The sequence below is a fragment of the Salminus brasiliensis genome, chromosome 22 (assembly GCF_030463535.1).
Source record: "Salminus brasiliensis chromosome 22, fSalBra1.hap2, whole genome shotgun sequence".
NCBI lineage: Eukaryota > Metazoa > Chordata > Actinopteri > Characiformes > Bryconidae > Salminus > Salminus brasiliensis.
In genome coordinates this window covers 16832118-16856425 of record NC_132899.1, presented here as the reverse complement: position 1 = coordinate 16856425, position 24308 = coordinate 16832118, and the positions used below count along the sequence as shown (strand labels likewise).

The following is a 24308-nucleotide window of genomic DNA, read 5'->3' as shown; positions in this document are numbered from 1 at the left end:
GATTGACAGCCATGTGACATCATCATGATTTAATTACAATTCGTTAGGGAATCAGCCGTTGCTTTCGTGTGTTTTGATAGTGTGGGAGTATTTTGGTGTCATTCCTGTTTAAACGTCCACTAAATACCAAAGTGTAACTTGATGCACAGGGCCTGTTTACACAGTAGTGAAATAGAGACAACATATCCAGTATATTACTATTAAATAGTTTGTAATAAATAATATAAATAAGGTAATATCCTGAGAGAACCTACTTCTTTGAATCTGATCCAGACATATTTTAATAGATTGGTATCAACTATTTTAATGCCAATCCAGTTCCGAGCACTCTAAACCATCTGCCGTCTAGTGTATTCATAGCGCCATTAACAGACATTATTCCCGACATTTATAACAGACATTATTATTATTAAAAGTAAAATCTGCAGTGTAAAACAAGTTTACAGTGGAACATGGAAAAAAAAACCAAAATAATAATATCTGAAACTATATAAAACTATTTTGGAAAAGTTCTGTTTTTACCTCAGCATTAAGAGACTTGGATCAAGGGGCAAAATAACCTGATCAGAACATCTCTATTATTAAATAGTTGATTACAACATTGATGTGGTTAAATTGCTACCCAAAAGTTTTTATGTACCGAACATTTGTTTAATGTTTGATTTTTGTGAACTTTCTCAAAATGAGCTCACTCCACCAATCACTGTTGTCTCTGCTGTCAGCAACAACCAAGCTGGGCGATCAGTAGTGTTCCAGCATTAGAATTAGTTTTCTGCTCAGTATTTTGGCTTGTATATTCTGCTCAGTTTTTCCAGACCTAAACACAGTTCAGTTTTTCTCCCTATTCATTTACTTTATTGTCCATAGAATGTCAGTAAAATAAGATTAAAGGAAATTGTACAACGTGAATTTACGTGTAAACGTGCAAAAGAAAAAAGAAAACAATGATTTGCATGGATTACATTAACTCGTTGAACTCATCTCAGGCGTCTAGTGAGTGAGCCTCATTCTCAGCACTTCTGTGTAGTATTCAGCAGCCTCTCTGGCCCTGTGTAACACTGGTTGACCCTCACACCTGTATGGGAGCCCTCTGATTAGAATGTAGAAAGTACTCTGACACAGTTGAGAGCTCACTACAGAGAAATCTCCAGAGTGGGGTTGTCTTGATTCCCGAATGCCAGGACCAAGTGCAGTTTCACAGTGCTATGGATCAAACAATACTATAGCAAAATATTCAAATGCACATTATTGTCCCAATGCGCCAAATGTTAATTTACTTTTACATAACTGATTTTCTTTTAATTCAGTCAGTTCACTATCAATAATCAGTAGAGAAATCTTTCATTAAAAAAATACATCAAATAACCAAATGCCTTAATTAGCATGTTTTGAAGGGAAATACGATATAGCCTCATATTAAGAAATACAATTATAGCCTCATTCATCCAACAGGGGTTAACAGAATGGGTCATACTTGTTGATGTTTTTATGAGCATAAGACCACTTTTACTGAATAACACACTTCACCTGAATGTGTTCCATATCGTAGCTGTCATTAGAATCTAGCCGTTGTCCATTACCAATAGAAATGCTCCAAATGACTTGAAATCTTCCGTTAAACGTTATAAAGTTTTTTTTAATATGATAATAAATGAGGACTTTTACACATTCTAATCAAATTGTCTTGAACAATTTAATTTGGCAGATTGATTTAGCTTGTACAATTTGATTGACTTAGCAGCTAGAAAACTAGAGAAGAGCACTGACGCACACTGCATACAGTACCTTGTGCAACACTCCTCCAGAGACTGACTCCTAAAACTGGATTGTGGTACAGATAGAGGTTGTGCCTGACTTTACTCTTCGCCTTTCCAGAAGGAGAGGAGCAGTGAGTAAGAGTGACTTTACTCCTTTACCCTGAACAATAACTCGCTAATTTTGAAGCTCGGTTTCAGAAGATCAAGGAGCTTTTCACAGGGATTACTAGAGTGTAACTAGAAGCTCTTGAGACCAGAGCTGTAATAACACACAGTGAAAGGGTTCTGGTGTCATGGTCACAATTAGAACACAGTGAAGCTATCTAGAACTCATGAGCTCTGTGATTTGTATTCGGTCTGTGGAGAAGGTTTGTGTTTTGCTAGGCCAGAATAACAACTCTAAATTTTTCTAAGAACAGCATAACGCTGAAAATATGAGAGAAAAAATGAATATTTACTTAACTATTTACTAATAAAATCTCAAAACATGTACCCTGTCCACTGTGCACTGTCCCTTTTATACAATAGCAATATGGAGAACTGCCATGATGCTGAGTAGGGTAGGAGGCCATGTAAATGAATCCTAGAGCGTGTCTTCAATGAAGATCTGTCCAGGTGATTCAGTATTCTCAGTTCTCATCAATAGACTCTCCTCTGCAAGCTCCCTACATTGGTCCTCAGTATATTACAGAGTTTTTAATGTGTTTCTTGTTTATATTTATTAAGATCCCAGTAATTCTGAGTCACTGTGTTTAATACCTTAAAAGGCAGTTAATATGTGGATAGGCACTGATATTACTGATGCTTCGATTTTCTATTTAATAAAACAGGCTCAGAGGTAAGATGCTTGAAGTATGATTCTTATCCAAGGATGAAGTGTTTCATAAATGCTTCTACAGGGATACAGGAGCATGCTACTAAGGTGCTGAATGCTGAACCTTTCTCACATAGCCTACATAGGAGCCACATTTTTGACCTGTAGTGAGGAGCAATGTGTGAGGAGCTCCCGCACTCTGCCTGTCTGTTCATATGGGTGTAGCTCCCATCAATGTTGTCAGGGTTCTGTGGAGCTCATGGGGCAGTCAAGGATCCACACTCGACTCTGGACATCTCTTGTGCAGCCCTTAGCGCGGCTTACAACCGTCTTTGGCCAAGTTCTACGCACCAGAGTCGTGCATGTGCCAGGTAGGACTGAGAACTGGGAGGTGGGCCAAATACAGCATCCAAAAAGTGGGTGTAATTTTATAGGGGAAGGTAAGAATTTTATTTAAGATCTGTAACTTAATTCTTAAAAACCTGGTACAATTTCATCTATTTTAATTAAACTCTGCTTGTGGAGAAATTCTGACTGAAGTGCAGATTCTACATTTTCAGTTAAAACCACCTATGTGTTTGTGAGTAGAAGAGCAGATATTTTATTATGATTGACATATATATTTAATACATATATATTATAATTAGAATATAAAGTAATTGTCATGTTTTATTAATGTTTATAGCGAAACATGTGAAATAAGGTTGAATTACAGACTTGACCCTGACAAATAGAATATATGAACTAAAAGCTATAAATAAAATCTGATTTGTAAAGTCAATTAATTACATTAATTGTAAATTCTGTGAACTACGTTTTTTTTATTTTAGATTCTGTAGATTCGTTATGTAATCTGCATATTCTATAAACTAAATTTATTATGTAACTGTAGAGTCTATAGATTCATTACATAAGCTGTAATTCTTGTAGAAAATGTATTTGGGAACTATAAATCTTAAGAACTGTGTATTTGAAGTCTTGAAGGTCTTATGAAGTGTAAATTTCCAACTGCAAATTCAGTAAAGTATAAATGTAATACGTAAACTGTAAATTCTGTCAATGCATGAACGATTAAATACCTAAATAATTATTCCTGTGTTTAGGAACCTTATTACTTTTGGATAAAGAAATGAAAGTAATAACTGTTAATCTCAAAGTTTTACAGAGTTCTGTTGATTCATTGGTCTTGTTTTCTTAGAGCAGCACTGACAGGAAAATGGATAATGGCTGGTATGAGAGTGTTTTCATTTTAGCATTCAGCCGGAGGCCCTGTTATGCTTTTCAGTTTCCTCAGGATTATATATGAATGAACCTTAAACCTGTGTTCTTCTTCTGCAGTGAGGATTGTTCTTGTGCTCGGTGTTTTTTTTGGGCATGCCTTTTTACACAGCAGTCGGTAACATGGACTGAGTATGTATCGTAGTGTTTACACACAGCTGTGCAAGCACTTTGTTTGAGGAGTGGAATTTCTGCAATGCACATTAGTTTCAGCTGTTTATTGGGAAACCTATTTATATTGTATTATTAGAAACGAAAGATTTATTATAATGAATAAGATTTATTACATACAATTGGCAAAAAAAATAATTCTGGGTTTGATTGACCAGTGCTCCGTGTCCTCCTTTTGTCCATTGGACTACCGCTCGCTTCACTGAGCTAGAACACCGGCAGCGTTCATATTGTGATCAGCTGTAGAGTCTTATTTGAGTCTCCACGTTTAGCTAATAGGTGTTGGATCTGTGTTAATCATCCTGGCAGAAAGTCTGCGTCTGTGTTAATGCAGCATGTTCCGAATAGCAGGGTTCACTGACCGGTTTCTGTTTCTTCTGAGGTGCGTTTGTACGTATCATAGTAGGGTGTGTTTCTCAGCTGGGAGGGAGGAACAATACAGGCTGCTTGTTGTGTCACTGCAGGGAGTCAAACGGGAGTGGTCACAGCACCCAGTTCAAAGTCTTGACGGAAGGGTGGAGAAACGTCTTGGAGTAGCTGAGATAGGAAAGGAGACTGGGGGCAAGAGAAGGAGAGAGATTTACAAGCAGAAAGAAAAAATTATAATGTTCTGCTTGAGGTTGTCCCGATACCCGACTTTCCCGATCAGTCACAAGTGTAATATCATAATCTTTGGAACTAAAAGAAAAATACTTTTAAATTGTTGTTGTTTTTAATCAGTCTTTTAATGTTCCTCTGTAAAATGAGGACATGCAGTTTACTTTAAAATTCAGCACCCTACTTTTAAAATAAATACCAAATAAACTATAACTGATACCTTATGTTGACTAAAGAAGCATAATTATTTCTGAATTATTCATCTTATCAAAATTCTTCACCTGTATCTTTTAGATATGCTAATAGATGTTATTGCTCCAACTTGCATGTGTCAGTTTGTATCAAGAAGTACAGAATTTAATTTGTGTACCGTGCTTTATTATTATTATATTATTATTGCAGTACATCATACAAGACTCTTTCAGTGCTTTAACTGAACATTGGCAACATCAGGTTTGAAAGAAAAGAGAGAGAGAGAGATACACACACACACACACACACACACACGCAGGCACTCTGTTGTGAATTATAAGAGACCTAGAAGACAAAAGTAGCCAATCCTAGAGCTGAAGCAGATCCCCTTTTGTGTGATCTGGGGATTCTCATATTGCTAAGGCATTCTTTCTCCTGGGGGAGCTTCTCTAACAGTGAGGGGCTTTAGCAGGAGGTAAACTTCAGTACCAGATACAAGTATCGTGTGTGTGTGTATATAGCCACATGTTGCCATTTTAACATGCCTTGCAATACTTTAAGTGCATCACATTTGCCTAAGTTTAAACATTCCTGGTAAAATGAGAGTTTTTTTTTTTTTTACTTTAAAACTTTCTAAAACCTTTTAAAAATTTCTAGGCTTTATAAGTAAAAATAATCTTCTGCAGGAAACAAGCACAATTATGCCATAGTTCTGTACATTTTACAACATTTGGCTAATGTTGTTATCCAGAGCAACTTACATTTGAATTATTTCACACAGGCAAATCTAGCACTCTTCAAGCTCTTCAACACATGCAAGGTAACCCAGATCTTTACGTTACTCTGAGAAGCTTTATGTGTGAAAGCAAATGTCCATATCATTTGTACTGGATGTTACCCAGATAATTCCGAGGTAATGTCCGAGTAAGCCCTTGTGTGAATTGAGCATATCTCATAATGAGCAACTCCGCATTAATGTCTGGACTGGATTCTCCAGACATTTTCCTGAGTTCAAATGTGAGAACAGTTTTATTGGTGTAGGATTGTGCAAAGGCCAAAATGGTGGCGTTACCCACTGTGCTACAACAACCACACAGTAGTGGATGTGTAACTTAGACTTTATATACAAATCAATAAAACATGTTATTTGTTGAGGGATGCCCAAACTTTTGCATACCACTACATGCATATGGTGAACCGTAAGTATGCATGCTCAGTATGCTCATTACGAGGTAGTTTGTATACTGAAGACGTCATGCTAACAAATAGCAAACAACATTGTGCAGCCCAGGTGTGTGTGTGTGTGTGTGTGTGTGTGTGTGTGTGTGTGTGTGTGTGTGTGTGTGTGTGTGTGTGTGTGTGTGTGTGTGTGTGTGTGCGCATGCTCCACTCCAGCTGACTATTCCACATCACTCTGGCTAATTGGGAACCAGCTTGGCTGCTAAAAATGTGTGAAGTGCTCGTTTCAATCTTGCTGCTGATCTCCAGCTCCGAGCTTTTCTGTGTCGGTCGCCATTCAGGTTAATAGAGGGCTGCTTTAAGTAGCTGTGAATTTTTCTCTCTCTATTGAGAGTGGCTGAGAGAGATGCCATAAAGGACTGTGGAGGAATAACGTGGATGAAGTGAACCACATTATTTAAGTCCCCTTAATTCTGAATGGATGTGTAGACGCTGTTTGTGCTCTGTTGTGTTTTGTGATTGATTTACGATTTGGGAATAATATGGAAGAGTTTGAAAGCTATAGAATTTGATGTGGGAAAATTGTCATGTCTTTAACACTGAGCACAGAGTTCCAACCTGCAGAGTAATGCAAATCCCCACAGTTGCAGCATTCACCTAGCTGTTGTTTGCTTCTTATATCCTGCTTAAACATGGTCGTTATTCTGTTCTGAATTCTGGTCTGTGTGCAGCGGTTATCTTGGTGCTTGTTTGTTAGGAAAGGAACAACGTGATTTGTTGTTTATAAAAGATTGACTACAGCAGCAGTTTCAGTGAGCTATACATATGTAAATGAAACGATTTTCTACCTACCATTACACAGAAGGAATGCTGCACTTAACCCCTTTAGACTGTAAAAGCTATGCATGTTAGGTTTCAGAGCTTTTTGTTTTGGTGGTAATGTGAGATCCACAGTGATAACTTTTAGACAGTTTAAGCTAAAGGAAAAATTTAATTCTTCACTTATCATTTAAACATTCCTCATTTTGTCCACTCTTGCAAAACACACCAACTGCAATTATTTTAGCTGTCACAGTGTTTTGTTGCTGGTGGAGTTTCTTTTCTTTAGCGGGCAGAAGCTTTGAAATGATGTCCCTCATAATTGTTCCTTTTTATTAGTTTGAAAGCGGTGGATATACTATACTAGAACCCATGAATAGCTGTTTTTTTTCTCACACTAAAACATGCCACAGCCTCAGAGACCGGGGACAGTCCTCAACAATAGCTCATTGTGGAGTCTGTAAGCACTTTCCAGCACACCGCAGTCTCTGGTATAATCGGCTTGTGTCCAACTTTCCCAGGTCATCCCAGAAAAACATAAAAGCAAAATTATGAAATCATGGGAATCCTATTGCTCTGAATATGGGCCAAAAAAGTGTCCATATGCTGGTTCCACACCAGTGAGCAGCTTCTAAGGTTATGCTAATCAAGCTGGAACAGAAGTGAATGGTATCTTGCTTGAGAGGAAATGCTAGAAGTGTCAGTCTGCCTGGGTTTCAGCTCAGTCTATTTATGTATTGTTTAAAAGTAAAAGTCTACAAAGCATTTAGTTTGTAGATCGAGTTTGTAAAGCAAGTATTCTCAGGGTCACAATCCTAAGTAGCAGGAAAAAAGTTTTTCTAGTTAACAGTGGAAAGTTTGAAACGCCTCAGAAAAGTTTCTACAAAAAAAAAAAAGGGAGTGAACCCACCTCTTCTGGAGAGGCATTTCTGTGAAGACCAGCCTCTGTTTTTCTGCAAACAGAGACTCTAGCCAATCACAGCAGTCCTGTAATCCACCACTCATGTGACTTTGCTCAATAATTACCCTGAGTTCCTCCCTCTTTCCTCCCTCCCTCTCCTCCTCTGCCTCCTTCCTATTGGCTTGGTCAGCAGAGGGAGTGAGGGATTGGGTTTCTCACGTCTAAACCAGACAGTCCTGCACAAGCAGCTGACGGAGAAGGAGAGTTGGGAAGGAGAGAGAGAGAGAGAGAGAGTTTGACAGAGCAGAGACCATGTCTGACAGGTGGATTCTTGAACGCAAACATGTAAGGAGTGAATGCTGGGGCAGCTAAAGCAGCTATTCATGCTGAAGAGGTGATCCTTGCTGGCAAAATGAAGGGGCAGGTGGCACTGGGACATCCCTTGGTGTTTGCCCCAGTGCCCTGGGACCTCAGCAGGGCTCCTCCTCGGAGAGGGAAGAGTGTGGAGGGGCTGGTGAGTGACAACTGGGAGAGGGAGAGGTACATCCAAATGATGCAGCTCCAACAACAGCAGCAACAGCAGCAGCAGATCATATGCCCGCAGGACTTCAGACCTGCTCCAGGCTATTTGGAACACCAGGCCTATGTGAGACAGGCCAATGGCATGCGTCAGCCAAGCTGGGAATATGAGGATTCGGACAGGATTCCATACAGAGAGGGCCTTCCACAGCAGCGGAATCAGTTCTTCCACCATATGCCTGAGGCTGTGTTTCAGGAGCCCAGAAGGCCACAAGAATGGGCTGCCAACCACTGCTTTTATGTGCCTGGAGAAGACATGAACTGCGTTGACCCTAGAGAGAATAGAGACTGTGTGCAGAGCCCAAGGACTAAGGAGAGTACTAACCACATGGATCGAGACAGGTACGACTACTGGGACGAGGAAGAGTATTATGAAGAGAGGGAGCGTTACAGCAGGCGAGATCGATATGCCTACACCTACGAACGGGACAAGAGGGATTATTACGATAGAGAGAGAGACCATTACAGAGAGAGGGATTTTTATGATCGCAGAGGCCGTGATTACTATGACCAGAAAGAACTGGATGTGTATGACTGCTATGACCAGAGAGAGAGCAAACAGCGGGATTACTATGATACTAGACAAAGGCCTGGACGAGGGGAACGAGATCATTACGAGCGCAGAGAAAGGTTCTATGATCATAGAGAAACAGACCGAAGAGAGAAGGACCAATATGACCGCAGGAAGGAGGACCATCATAATCACAGGGAGAGTGAGCAAGACCATAGGAAATCAGAGCGGTATGCCTATAGAGAGAGAGATATTCATGATCGAAGAGAAAGTGATGAATATGAGCGAAGGAAAGGGGACCGCTGTAAGTACAGGGAGAAGGACATTTATGACCACAGAAAGGTTGACCGCTATGAGTGCAGAGACAACTTTGTTGCCAGAGACCCAGAAAATGATCGCAAGGACAAGCTTCCTTGTGATTCTGGGAAAGGTGACCGCTACATACTCAAGGAGACCATCCAGTATGATCATAATGGAAAGGGCCACTCTGAACACTTAGAACAGGACAGTATGCGAGGGGAAAAATACAGTGTTGAAGGGAGGAGGAAGGACCACTACCAGCCCAGGGATGCTGACCAGTATGATTATAGGGAGAAAGACAGCAGAGACTATAGATCAGATGACCGTTACGATAGTGGTGTTAAAGACTGTTTTGACGACAGGGACGGGGAGGATGATCAGTATGACCAGAAAAGCAAAGAGTGCTACAAAGAAGCAAGGTCTGCTTCCATAGACCATAAACAAGAGGGCTACAACAGTGACCATAGCAGTTGGAAGCACAGTAGGGAATGGGAAGAGGATGTTTACCGTATGCAAACAGTCAGAGAGAGAAGGAGCTATGAGGATCCTGTCACTCTCAGCCACTTGGATCACGAGGACGACAAGCCCAGGGTACACATTCGTCCAGGATCAGGAAGACTAGACCCAGAAAAACAAGGCCGCACCCGGAAAGCACTTTACGTGGGTTCACTGGACAGAAACAGTTTCTATAGGAGGACGGCACCTAGCTCGCTAAGGAAGTCCGAGTTTGCCATCAACAGGAAACAGAAGCAAGGTAAAACTTGAAATAAGGCCATACAGACAGTTCCACAACACCTAAATCAGGGGTTCAGCCAGGCCCAGACAATAGCTTTGAGGGCATAGTGGGATGATACAGTCAAATGAAAAGTTAAGTAACTGTCTGTGGAAGCCAGGCAAAACTATGTGACAGAGTCCACATGGGCCTCACCTTTATTGATAGGCAGACTCTGACCTTCAGTGACATAGTACCTGGTACAGTACCTAATCAATCCAGGAAATGCCAGAAGTGCTGATGATGCTGTCACCAGTGTAATAGTGTGTGTGAGTGTGTGTGTGTGTGTAAGACCAGGCTGTCTGGCTCCTTGAATGGAGCTGAGAAACAGTTTCGCTGATTCTCCTAGAAAGGTGATCTCACAAGGCATGCAGGGTGGAGAGTGGAGATACTAGTCCAGCAGGTTTTGTTGCTTTGAAATTGTGTTCATCTCTCTCTCTCTCTCTCTCTCTCTCTATCTATCTATCTATCTATCTATCTATCTATCTCTGCCTTACTCTCCTATCTTCTGTCTGTCTTTCTCTTTTCCTCTTATTCTACTCTGTATTTTTTTTCTTTGGAAGTGACACCAGTCACCAGTCTAAATGTCATGCATGAAACATGCTTGGGAAAAGTCAATATGCAGAACAAACCCAGGCTTGTTTCGTCTTGTTGGTCCAAACAGTCGTGTCACATCTTGATGCTCTAGTGATCGTGAGAACATAATGCACACTATGATTTAAAAATGTGATAAATACATAACTTAGAACTCGGAATAGTTGTACTTTTTTGACTTATCTCTTTTGTCACCAACAAATATATTGTGTAACGTTAGATTGGGAGTATAACCAAAACGTCCCTGGGTGTGGGGCACCGATTTGGTGGGGCACTGATTTGGTCAAAACTCAAATAGTCTCACTCCTCAAATCATTAGCATGCTTGCTTAAATTTAGATAGGATTGAGAGTAGCTTCTACCGTTGAATTAGCTGTGTGATGTTGCATGAACAACTGTTTGCTATACAGGTCGGAAGCCAAGTCTCTCTGAGTGTTCTTGGCACGGTTAAGGTATGTGTATGAGAATGCAGGTATTTTACTGATATGATGCTAATTGGTTTGATATAAGCTTCTATCAATTGTATATTTGCCTCCCTTGCTACCATCACCTTGTAGATCCAGTTGCTCTTGTGTCTAACATAGAGCAGGTGGCCAGGGGAGCCTGTGGTAATCCTCTGTAGTGCAGGGATGCAGTCATCACCCATTGGGGGATGGTAGAAGCAGGAAAGCCTTAAGGAGAGGTGCTGTCTGGGAATGGGATGTGCCTGGCACCAGAGACCCTCCTCCACAACAAGGATGACCCCGTGTGAGCTGTTACTGGTGGGAGTAAGGGGGACTGCAGAAAGGATTAGACAGACCCAACATTACTCCCAGTCTGAGGTCAGCATCCTCTGGGCTTTGGGGAGCTTCACTAAACCTCGTTTTGGCTAGACTGCCGTTTGTTCTCAGTCTTTTGTAGGGATATGGGGCAGAGTTGACAAAAGATTCAGATCTCTACATTGCAGATCTTTGCTTTTCAGCTATATAGTAATATATTTCAGTTGGTGGAATGGTTTACGGCAAACTTTAAGTACAGGGTGGAGTGGATGAATAACTTAAAGATCTAATTGGATTACTTAGAAACTGATCTAACATCTGAAGTAGGGTAATAACTTTAACAAAGGCCAATGAAAACAAGTCAAGTTTACTGGGAGCAGCAAAGCCCATATGAGGACAAACTTGACCAGCTGGCATTGGTAATGGTGAATTGTGTGTGTGTCTGTGTACGGCGAGACGCCTGTTGCTGGCCTTAGTAATCCCTGTGCAGCTGCCTATGCGGGTGGGCTGGAAGGGGATTAGAAACTTTCAGGCAACGTTCAGACAGCCTTCAAGAAACTTATAAGTCAAGGGCCAGCCTGATTGACAAAAGCCTCAAGTCACGAGCCGAGGAGGGAATTAGCTTGTTAATATAGGTCAGCTACTCTGACACGCTGTGCGAAAACAAACAAAAAATGCACAGACCTTAACACTCACCATTAAACACTACATAAACCTTTGACCCTCACACTCACTGTAGACCTGAGCTTGACCAATTCTAAGCTTTTCAGACCACTTGTTGAAAAGACCTTATGGTTATATTGCCAAGCCCAGTCATTTTTTGGAAAACAAACAAACCCCTCGCTCTAAACTGATCTCTGATACGCAGATGTGAACAGCAGGAAAAAATTTTCACCCAAGGCAGTCATGCATATTGCTTTAATTCCTCCTCTGGAGAGCACTGATTGCTGTAGCCAGTTATCAGTGGGCCGGCAGGCTGCCCAGTTTAATGCTGATGTGCTGCAGTAGCCGCGGCCACAGGCTCACAGGATCCATGCCAGTGGGAAATATACTCTCTGTTTGGTTGTGGAGCGAGACCTTTCAATAGAGCAGTATATCACTCTTCCCTTTTGTGCTCGGACATCTTGCTTTGTCCCATCAAGGTCCTAGATAAAGGGATCGGGGCTGTTAGCGTGCATGCAATTACAGCATATCTCTGTAATGCTAATCTGGCCCTATTCAAGAGATTACATACGCTCAAATGACTTACACTGCACAAACGCATGCAATTTAAACGTGATTGTAACCTTATCAAACCAGGGTGGGAAAGAGGTGGTTCTCTCAGCTAGGTCTACAGGTATGGAACAAAGCAGCGCAAAGCACACCATTGATTGCTGTATATAATGTGTCACACTGTGAACAAGCTTCATGTTTTTGCCTTGAAGGGTTTGCAGAATGTTCCCTGGGATGTGAGCCAGTGTTTTTGTGGCTGTAGCTCTGGAACACATTGTCACTTCTTACTGTAGGCTCAGATTAGAGCTGCACAGTTAACCCCTTTCTAGACATGATATTCAGTTGTTCTTATTTTTTGGACTTTTAGTTAGTCTGTTGCTACTATGACACTAACATGTAAGTCATGTGTTTGTGAGAGTCAAGAATGGAAATAAAGGCCCACCCATGAGTGTTTAATTTGTCATACAGTGAATTCATTAAGTAAGGCCTCGGGTGGTAGTAGTGGTTGTAGAGCTGAAGATCAGATGATTCCCTTTTTGTTGTGTGTTGTCGGTAAACTAATCAGTCTCGCCTTCGTCTGGTTAATGTGTTGTGAGCTGACAGATCACTGTTCACACGCTGGTCCTGCTTACTGCACTGTACCTCCGATATGCTCTTATCAGAGGTCAAACCAACTCAACCTGTCTGCCCAAAACTGTAAACAACCAAACCAAGAGAACCTTTTATGGAACAGCTGAGCAGATATCATCACTGAGATGTTCAAGACAACAGTGTGATCAGGACTTTGGTAAAAACGAGTTTGAAGGCCCTCGAATATGCATGACACTCTAGAAATGTCATGCATATTTATTATCTCATTGACAGAGGACAAAACTAAGAATTTCAGTTGAAGCTTTTTTAAAGCATGGTCAACATTTTTAGGACATCTTTACTTTTTTATTCTAACTTTTACTGTGAATGTGTAAGTCAAGCAAAGTTTGAGGGGAAGTTGGAGAGGCTTAAGGAATGCTCTTACGCACGTTTGGCATGGGTGTATAACAGTGTGGGTTCCTCAGCCCACAAAAATATTTGATGAGGAGCCTGAGTAAGTCTAAAGGGAGAGCAGGAATGTGACCCTGCAGCCTTTTAAACAATAGCAGTATAGACCTGTGTTTGACAGAGCTGAAATCTGCTGAGAAAAAAGCCAGCAGTAGGACATGTAACATGATGAGATATGGTTCTGCTCTCATGCCTTATGAAAAATACCTGCTAGTCGTACAATAAAAATGCTGCAGAGTTTCTGTAATGCTGGACAATACTTCTCTAACAGTCTTTCAGCTCAACTTAATATTCCAGCAGGACTGTCTTCTAGTTGTGTAGAATATGTGTGTTTATCCTAAAACCACAGGTCTTTATGTGGACAAGTTCCTGACCTAACACACTTGCTAATCATTATCATTTTTAAATTTAATTATTAATAGTGCATTAATAGTCCAATCCAGTCTATCCAGTTTACTGGGTGGTAAGTTTGATGAACCCTGTCTAATATAAGCAACAAATCAACAATGTAATGCATTTATAACAGTTTACATAATGATATATATTTATATATATATAAATTATTATTATTATTATGTTTTTGTAAAGAATATATATGTGTGTGTGTTCATATGTTATTTCTTTCAGTTTCTAGTAGTGATGTAATGTTTTCAGGCTTAATGCAGACTAATTCTTTAAAGCTGTCTGGGATGGGCATTTGTTTATTGCTTTTTGCCACTGCTGCTTTTAAGTGCATGTAATCTCAGTTTCACACACACACACACACACACACACACGCACGCACACACCCATGCATGCACGCACGCACCCACGCACCCATGCACAGACACACACAAGTTCACATAATACACACAATGATTGTGGCTTGTACACAGTCTTCCTAATTCTTAGCAAAAGCTGCTCCCCCACTCACTTTCAGTCTTGGCACAATATGAGAGGTCCGCTACCGCATGTATCCATGGCAACTGGCCATTCTTGTGTGAACTTTGTGCTGAGCACACAGCGCTGATAGTGCGTGACCTTAGACTACGCGGTGATACTCAAACAGCTCAGAGGGCAGACCAAGAGTGGCGGTCCATAAACCGCACTAGTTTCAACATGCCAAAGCAAAACTACCCTTGCAAGTCACTGCTTTCAAGCTGTAAATCTGTTCTGCTATGACATGCTTTACAAGTTTACATTTTACTCTCAACCTGATTAGTGTGAGAGCAGTTTCATACACTTACAGAACAAAGTTCTCTTGTATTTGTAGGAATGCCAGAGTAAAAAAAAAACTGCATTGTCTAGAGCAGCTAAATGCTCCTGTCAGGGTGAAGTGCCAAAAGCTACATGTTTAATTTTTTTGGAAACTAACAGGGAACCTGTTAGCGGAGGTTAAAGTTAGGGTTAGGGAGAGAGAGTTTGATTTAGAAAGTACTTGGTAACAGTTTACATAATTAGGTTTACAAAACGGTACATATTCTGTTACAGTAACAGGAAAAAGCAATTCTCTTACAGATACTTTATAAAGTGCAGTGCTTGATTACTAGCTAAATTACAGTACACCATTATTCTGGCACTTATACACTGCTGAGTTATTCAGACATCAGCATATTCAGTAAAATGTGTAGAATTGGAAGACTGCTGAAAACTGCGAACACCAAAGATTTTTAGATTTTTTTTGGACAGTTCAATTTGCAAACTTTGCAAACTCACTTGACCAACCACTGCTGTCTCTAATGTTTAATTGCAACAACCAAGCTGACCCGTAATAAATCCTTTTTTCTTTTGCCTGTTTTTTCTGTTTACATCTAAATACTATTTAAATAAATAATTCAGCATTTTATTCTTATCTATACTTTTAAAGGTAAGTAAAATAAAAGTGACTACAATAAAGTAGTATTTTGGATTAGATTAGATTAGTTAATCAGTAATCTGGACTGAAATACATAGAAAAAATAACTTCTACCCTAATAACTGTCACACAAATCTTGTGTATCCATTTTTACCATTTTGTGCTTTTTGACATAATTTGAATCTGGTAAGGTTTTTCCTTCTCATGTAATTTTGCCTTTTTTGGAGACACACGGTTTTTGCCTGACAGTGACAGTGTATATATATATATATATATATATATATATATATATATATATATATATATATATATATATATATATATATATATAATATACATGGAACTATTCAAGTGACCCCACCACCATTCTCTTTGAGACTGGATATTAAAAATGTATCCTTTTCTAAGAGTTTTTTTTTGTTGTTGTTTGTTTATTACTTTTGGCAATAACTATTGTAATAATTCACATGAAAATATATTAGGATAGCTTTTTTTTTAGCCTTTGGAAATAGATCCTTCACCTGTTCTCAGATGCACCCCAACAAAAGGCTGAGTGCTGAGACATGGAGAGGCCGCCATACTGAGAGATCCTTAAGACCTTGATGGAATTTGGAGTAATTGGGCTAGGCTCTGGAGATGGCTTGGTCATTCTAAAATCATGGTCCAGACCTGCTAAGATCACTTGGCGGTGGAGCTGGGGGTGTGTGTGTATGTGAGTCTGTGTGAATATGAGCGTGAAGAGTCCAGCTCCAGACTTTTGTGTGTGCGCTCGCAGTGGTGGCTGTGCTCACTGGGTTGTGTGTAATGATCGTGGGTTCCCATGCATTCACATGGTAATGTGGGTTCAGAATGGAGCCTGTGTGTCCCACAGAAAGAGCTCTTCGTGATGATACAGTGAGACAATGCAGGTCCTCTCAGCGCCAGGAGAATGCACTGGACATGACCTTGCCACCTGGGGGTGTTTATGAGTGTGCATGGCCTCCAGAAGGAGAAGTTTGTTTATATGGTGGCTACAGGTGAGTGACAGCTAAGTTGGTCAGTCGTATTTGTAGGACACTGTTTTCAAGGAGACGTCAGCATATTGGTATATGTGTGACTTCACAGTGTGCTTGGGTGTGAGAGGGTTGTAAAAATGATGTAATGGGAAGTATATTTAAATGGGTTAGCAGAAGGTGAGGTGTTGTGGAAAATTTAAGTTGTGATAAAAACTGACTGCCATGAGCTAGAGATGTACATTAGTTACAGTGGCTTGTGTATGAATATACTTTATATTTGTAATTATGCCTAGGTGGTTGCTAACAGTTAACAGACTCCTTCCTTATAGCCCACAGTGCAATTTTAGACCTAATGCTCCATAGCATTTCCAGACTTCAAAATAACATATTATCAATATGGCCTTGATTGACTTTGGCTTCTAATTTTAGTAGTGGTCTGTCTCCACTTAGATTGTTGTTTTAGGCATACCTAGTAACTAAATACACTATTGCATGAGGTCATGACATCATTTGAATCTGGCATTTTTACATTGTGTCCAAGTTCCATGATAAATGGACCAATAGAAATACTCCCGAAAATCTTTTTACATTGACTTCTGTTAAGTTAAGGTTTTTTTCTTCCCATGTAAAGCTGGCATTTTGGAGAAAAAAGGTTTTTGTGTGACATTGACAATAGTAATCCTGTGTCTGCTTCTCCTGACCCATGCTTGTTGTGCCTGTATGAAAACTGCCTTTTGGGTGAACCCAAAAGTAGCAGTAGCAGTGATTTCACTCTGGTTGATCAGCGTTACCTCAGAACTATTAGTTCTTATGCTGTTACGTTCATCCTTTCAAAATACAGGCTTGGAAAATGACTTGTTATTTCCTTAGCAAAATGTTGTTGTTTTTTTTTTGTTTTTTTTAACAGTACATGTATCTGCCTTGATGGAGCAAGCCCTCCGATTGCATTGTATCTGGCTTAGCGTAACCTCAACCTAAGTATCCGATTTTATATTTTTCAGAAGTTCTTATTTAGAAAAAAACTAATCTATAGAGAATACACAACGCTTGGACTTCATGCCTTTGTTTGGTGTCTGATCTGTCATGGCCAGGCATAATGATTTATGACCACCATTGCATTGCATGGTTACAGGGTCAGACCTTTGACCAGGACAACCTCTGCAGTGCCACCACTGGGTCTGCAGTTTGTGCCCCTGTAAGGGCACTAAGGGGGCTGCATGGTGTAGACTGGTAGGACCAGCGCTGTGGAAGGAGACCAAACACAATGCCACAAGCAATTACTTCCACTGCACGTCAACAGATTAGAGAGAGGGAGAGAGGGAGGCCTTTGTGTGCCTGTCTGGGATTACCCACTCAACCATTCACCAGGCCATGGCACACATACGTTACTGTAAGAGCCTTGGCATGCTTTCTGTAGGAAAGGTCCTCATGTACCACTCTTTCCCGAGAATGCACTCACACAATTACATTCATACACATAATTACAGCACTAGGAATACTCTGTCCTTAAAAATACTGATGCGAAATGATTGTAATGAAGTAAGTACTAATTATGTAATTAAGTACTAATTATGTAAAGCTGCTTTGTGACGACAACAGTTGTAAAAAGCGCTATACAAATAAATTTGACTTGACTTGAAGTAATGGCATAGATCTACTTTTTTTTTCTTTTAATAAATCTTTGAATGGATGGGACTTTTAATTAAATTCTTGTAAATAACAAGTGAGTACGAACCTTTTTCGCCTCTACAGAACCTAAACCTATTAGAAACCCATAAGTTTCTAGTGTGCATACTTGAATGTCTAAAATTTGGTCTTAATATGTGATTCATCAGTTGAACCTTCCATGTTGCCTTAAAATTGCACTTTAACTGATTGGACGGGTTTGAGTGTGTAGCTAGTTGTGTTTTATATCACAGTTTTGGAATTACTCAACTTTTAGTTTCTATCCAGCTCACGTTTTCCATTCTTCATAAATGCATGATTGGTAAAGCAGGTGAACAACTGGTTCCTGCTTGAATTCTTACAGTCACTGAGTCACTGCTAGGAGTGAACGTCCTGTCTGCTGGTGTGCTTATTTGTGTTAGAGGAATTCTTTGTCGGCTTGGCTTTTTGCTTGGGCCACACTTAAACTTCAGCGCTGCTTAGAATTTAGAATTAACTGATATAGACAGACTTTACTTTAAGAGATTTTATTCAGAACTTAGTAGGTCAAAGTAGGTCAGAACAGCTTGTATTGTACAGTGGGTGTGTTTGTGTGTGTGTGTGTGTGTGTATGTATGACATACAAAGGGGGGGGGTCTGTTTCTGTTTCTGTGCTTGTTTCTGAAATGTATGTAAAGGGAGTAACTTGGATAGCACATAGATAAGTGAAGGCCTATTGTTCTGTTATCTGTCCTTCTTCACATAAAAGATAATGTACTATTTGATAATTTGTCACAAATACTGCTAGACATTCCCTGTATCAGAGTTATTCTGGTGTAGAAAGTTTTGGCTAGGCGTGGGTGGTGGAGCTCCTTTCTCTACTTGAATATTTCCATTCTGTAAAAAATTAAGACTTGATTTCTAGACTAAAAAAACCCATTGAATAGATTTATTATATAAAAAAAAGATTTTTATTACATGTATTCAAGCAGTTCAGTATTGCTTTGCACCAAGATTCCCAAGTTATGTCTCAGATTCAGCCAAAACCTTTTTTGAAAGCAGGTGTTCTGACACCACTGTAGTAGTGGTGGTAGGCAAGCTACTAAATGTATTAAGTGCCATTTGTTTGGGAGGCTAATCTCTTACGGTCCTACTAATGAATCAGCAGCATGAAAGGTTTACCTCAGAATGATGTCACTGCTAGTCACCATATTAGATCCAGGAGGTCAGAATCAGAATCTCTTTATTTCACCAAGTATGTTACACATACAAGGAATTTGTCTTGGTGAGAGCAACACGTATGACAAGTAACAAAAACACAGAACACAGATTATTTACAGTATTAAACTAAAGGAAAATTACACTAAACAATAAATAGGGTAGGGGATAAATTAAAAAAGTAAAACGTACTAAAGGTAATAAAGAGCTGAAGAAGCTGAGAGATGTGAAACAGATTTGGTTGAAAAATATATATAGAAAGTTACAGATGACCTGAATATTAACAGAAAGAGAACATCTGTACAGGTGTGCAAATAGGCAGAGTGCAAATAGGCAGAGTGCAAAATAGCTGTTCAGTCCGGTTTGGTACAGTTCAGTTGTATGTTTTGAGGTTTACATTGGGAGGTGTCCACTGTGGTTGAGGCATGAGGTCCTGCATGGTATCAGGGTTTACTTCACACACCTGTTGCATTCCTTGTAGAACGCTTATGGGTAATTCCTCTCCTGAAAATACATACACACCACTCCATAGTTTACTGTCTGCCCCAACACACTTCGCTGGTGTGGGTTAAAGAAATATGTAAATAGGGCAGTGTTGTGACCTTGGCCTTCAATAACAATTCTATTAGAATAGAATCAAATAATCTTCTAATATAAAAAAGCTAAATGATAAAATGCACTTAATTAACCAGACACAAACAATGCAAAGCCTTTCATAGAAATAATATACTGATGTGTCCCATTATCTTACTGAAAATTAGTAATTAGGCCATAAGTAAAATATTATATATTTTTAAGTAGTCAAACCAGGCTCTGCAATGCCATGAAGTTGACCATGCCCTTTGTAAAGTGAATATGTAAAGAGCCTGATTCACAGCCAAAAGTCCCCGTTGTCTGTAATGGACGGAAACCTTTGCTTCTGTCCCCTGCAGCCTGATCTAGAGCAGCCCAAGCCCCCAAAAAGCCCATGTCTCCGTGAAAGTTGTGGCAGCTCTTTGTGTTCCCACAAAGGCCCTTTTTAGACTCCATTGTGGGGGCCCACTGGTGCATGAGAGCAACTCTGTCTCCAGCAATCCCAGTGTCTTACTCAGCCCAGCCTCAAAGCGGAGAGAAAAAGATCAGAGAGCAGTCAGACTTCACCCTGCGGCGTGACATCCTCTGGACAGTGAGCGGCCACATGCTGCGTAAAGCAATACTTTAAACTGTGCCACCCTAACCACTTTCTTTTATACATATTTTTATTGTTCAATTGCTAAACTTCCATTCTCACAGTCTAGTCCAACAAGCAGGCCATGGTTCAGAAAGACTATATATATCCAAGATTGTTTCTGTGTTAACATTTGCTTCCTTTCTGTCTTCTTCAGAAGAGATGACTCTGCTGTCAGCCCAGCCTAAATCTCTAGACTCAGCCCCAGCCTCTGCGGCCTCCACTGAGGACCCTGAACAGAGAATGCTCGAGAAACGTTCAAAGGTCATAGAGGAGCTTTTGCAGACCGAGGCAGACTACATAAAAGACCTGCGGATGTGTAAAAAGGAGATAATTGAACCTCTAAAGCAAAGACAGGTGGGTATGGTAGCAGCAATATACAAAGCTCTTCATTACAGTTGTCACAAGTGCATATACACAATATGGACAAAAGTATTGGGACACCACCTTCTGAAATCAACAAAATCATTAATTTTGTTGGAGTAAATGTCTTAATTGTCCACCCCAGCTCATCCCAAGTTCCCCAGCTCATCCCAAAAGTATTGGTGATGAAGCATCATCATTCCAGAGAACACGGTTATACCCCTCTAGCCCACATCTGGCATTAGGCATGGTGCCAGTAGGTTTATGTTTATCTGCTCCAGAGAGTCCTATTCTATTGACAGTACTTCTGTTTAGGGGCTAGATAAACTGTGTGTGTGCTTCGCACTTATGTGTCAGCAATGGGTGCGACTTAAAGTAGTTAAATGCATTCATCAGAAGGGCTGTCCACAAACATTGGACATATAGTGTATATCATCACTTTCCAGACAGAACCTCTCTTTTTACAATTCATTTTCTAATGGAAGTTATGAATGTTTAAGGTCATTTTAATGTATTTTAAATGACTTAAATATGAACAACCACTATTTACAGTTTACTGGAATGGTATTGGAATTGTAGCTTTCTCTCCTTCTCCTTTAAAACCACAATATCTATACATTATAAAGGTCCAGAATGTAGACTTTGATGGGCTCTTTGGTAACATCGACTCTGTAATTGAACTCTCGACCCGGCTAAATGAGGCACTTCATGACAATGACTCTATAGGTAAGAAAACTGCACTTCTCAGTTCTAGCCCTGTTGAATGCCATTACCTTTTACATGATCATGTGTCCCTCTCCTGAAGCTTTTCAAAGGGTTTGTCTGTCCTCTGTTTACTAGGACAAGTGTTCCAGGCCTTCAAATCAGAGCTGGAGGATGTGTATAAGGTCTACTGTCAGAATCATGATGATGCCATCTCTCTGCTGGAGACCTATGAGAAAGATGAGCACATCCAGAAACATGTGTTGGAATGCCTGGAGAACCTCAGGTTAGTAGAAAATAAATTCATGCATTTGGAGACACAGTCAGCTCACTGCATGGAGTGATACCATTACCAGAGCATGTTTGCCTTGGTTTGAAACATTGACACTACTAGTTATAACAGACATGGGTGGTTTTTTTTTTGTTTTGTTTTTTTTTACATAGGTTTGTGTTTAATTGAAAGGTGTAATGACTGATATAGGCTAGTGTGTGCCTGGATTCTACTTGGTTTAACGGCCACTTAAAGTGGACATAATGTGTGTCAGGTCCTTTAGGTCTTCCTAAAGGCAGGCTACAGAGTAAACTCTTTGAAAGAAAGACTCCGGAAGTAGATATGCGTGTTGATATTGTGCAGACGTTCTTGCTTTTTTATTCTTGCTTGTCCTTTAGCTGACAGTGGTTGACATGAAAACAGGAAGCTGTCTGTCTTGCTGTCTTGCTGTTATTTTAATTGATAGTATTTAGCTTCTGTGATTTCTGTAAGGTTTGGTGTTCCCTGTTGATGATTTGGATTTGGATGTGTAGGTAACTAGTGGAAGTGCTTGCACAATGTTACATTTATCTAGGTTCATTCTTTCTCAGGTTCATTCTGTGTAGTAAAGCATAACCAGGGAAGAATGTAACTCTCCTCGTTTCACCAGCTCACTGGTTTCGCTCAGTGTTTCAGTCAGGACCTTTATCTAGCATGTTTCGTCTGTTTTCAGTGCAACATGTTATTATTGGATTGTTTGAAGTTACTGTAAACACCGCTCACCAGACCAATGGAAAATACATTTAATAGCCAATGGTGTTGCACCCTGAGACCTTCATGTATCCCCTCGCTTTTACCTGTGTGCTATCTTTATTTTTGGCATGATTCTGAGGAAGGTAGTTCTGACGCGGCTTTTGTTTAGACGACCTGCTGTAATAATAGGAGTGTGTTATCAGTGCAGGGCTTGGCTCCAGGTCCCGCTGAGGTATTTTTGCACTATGTAGGAGAGGAGTAAGCGCTCTGGGCCAGAGAAAACTGACATTTCGTTTTTTTTCTCTCAATGGGAGTGCTTAGTAGGGCCAGCAGGCCCACTACAGACTTGCTGCTCTCTTTAAGTGGGTCACTGCAATGATGTGTTGCCTCAGCAACAGAGAACTTATTAACACAGATCTTTGCTCTTGTTTTGGTATTTGTGATGTTGCCCTTTTGCTTGCTTTCTTCATCCCTGTTACAGTAGAACTGAAAGTCAAATCATCAAAATCTCTCTCTTAAAACAAACTCGTTTAAAGAAACACTCCAGCATATTTAGACCTGATGTGCTGTATCCATATTCATGGACAATCATTTACACACAAAAACCCCTTTATTTAAAAGCCATTGGGCCGCCACATGTGCAATCAAGCAAGAACGTATGTGGTAACATAGTACCACAGTTTCCTCTCTCTGAAAAAATTAAGGGAATCATTCAAATAACAGCCCTGTCCAGGGTTTTTCCTGCCTTGTGCCTAATGATTCTGGACAACCTTGACCAGGAAGAAGTGGATAAGAGAATGGGTGGATAGATGAAATAAGCGAATTATATAGACCTTAATTAAAAAAAAAATGGCAATAACATTTCATCTATTCATAATCATCTATTTTTGTCATTTTGTCATGTAACTTTTTAGCACTTGACATTGGAAATAGTCTGTTGTTCTTTAGAAATTCTTTAAATCTTTTTCAGACTTTCCATTGAAAGTTTAGAAGGTTTTTTTCCTTCTCCTGTAAAGTTGTTGTTTTGGAGATGCAAGGTTTTTGCATGACCACAGCACTATGTATGCTTTGAGGCAGTGAATTTACTTTTTTCGTCAGAATTATTCTGGCCGATAATTAACTGATGCTAGAGATGCATCAGACGGATTAGTGTAAATACTGGGGTCTTCCTTTAAAATCATGTCTGTTGTTTTTGTGTCTCTCTCTAGCTAGCAGTTGTATGATGTCTGAGTTTCAAATGTAGACAGGTCCCTTAACCTGGCATCATCAGTGTTGAACTGTCTTTCTCTCTTTCTTTTCTCTCCCCTCCTCCTGACAGAGCGATATACCGTGGGTGGTAAGTCTTAAGCCAGCAGCTGCATGTAAAAAGCCTGACAACATGCATGCTATCCATTAACCCTCATAACCTCTTTTCTTTTGTTTATGTGTATGACCAAGGGGAGTGTGTTCTCAGAGTTCTGTGTGTGTGTGTGTGTGTGTGTGTGTGTGTGTGTGTGTGTGTGTGTGTGTGTGTGTGTGTGTGTGTGTGTGTGTGTGTGCTTTGTGTGTTTGGTTGTTTTGGCTCTCCTTTGTTAGGGCTGTATTCTGGCTTGACTGAGTAAATTTGTTATTTAGAATCCAGAGACTTCAGATTTATTTTATGTAAAATGTGTCAAGTCAGAATTTACCCTCTCAATTGGAAAATTGGCTGCTTGTTGTTTCTCAGCTGGTTGTTTTTTTTTGTTGCTGGCAACTGACACAACGCTACCTGGTGATTTAAAGATATTAACATGGCCTCTAAGCAAATTTCAGCAAATTTGGCTTTTCTGCTGCTCATGTTGTTGCAGATTTGATCTTATCTGCAGAACAGAAATTTAATTAAATTATTTCCC

General features: G+C 40.0%; 1 protein-coding gene across 3 annotated transcripts in view; it reads left to right on the top strand.

Moving 5' to 3' along the window:
• Positions 1 to 24308, top strand: part of dnmbp (dynamin binding protein) — a 52225-nt gene that overhangs the window by 20793 nt on the left and 7124 nt on the right. Inside the window, exons 1-5 of one of the 3 annotated variants that reach the window (XM_072666693.1) lie at positions 7956 to 9852; positions 20527 to 20726; positions 21359 to 21458; positions 21573 to 21720; positions 23756 to 23773. In XM_072666693.1, coding sequence (XP_072522794.1) covers positions 8121 to 9852; positions 20527 to 20726; positions 21359 to 21458; positions 21573 to 21720; positions 23756 to 23773 — 2198 coding nt within the window. In that variant the 5' untranslated portion in view covers positions 7956 to 8120. Of the gene's footprint in view, positions 1 to 7955; positions 9853 to 20526; positions 20727 to 21358; positions 21459 to 21572; positions 21721 to 23755; positions 23774 to 24308 lie in introns of those variants that run through there. The other 2 variants (XM_072666691.1, XM_072666692.1) reach the window with 2 other exon arrangements.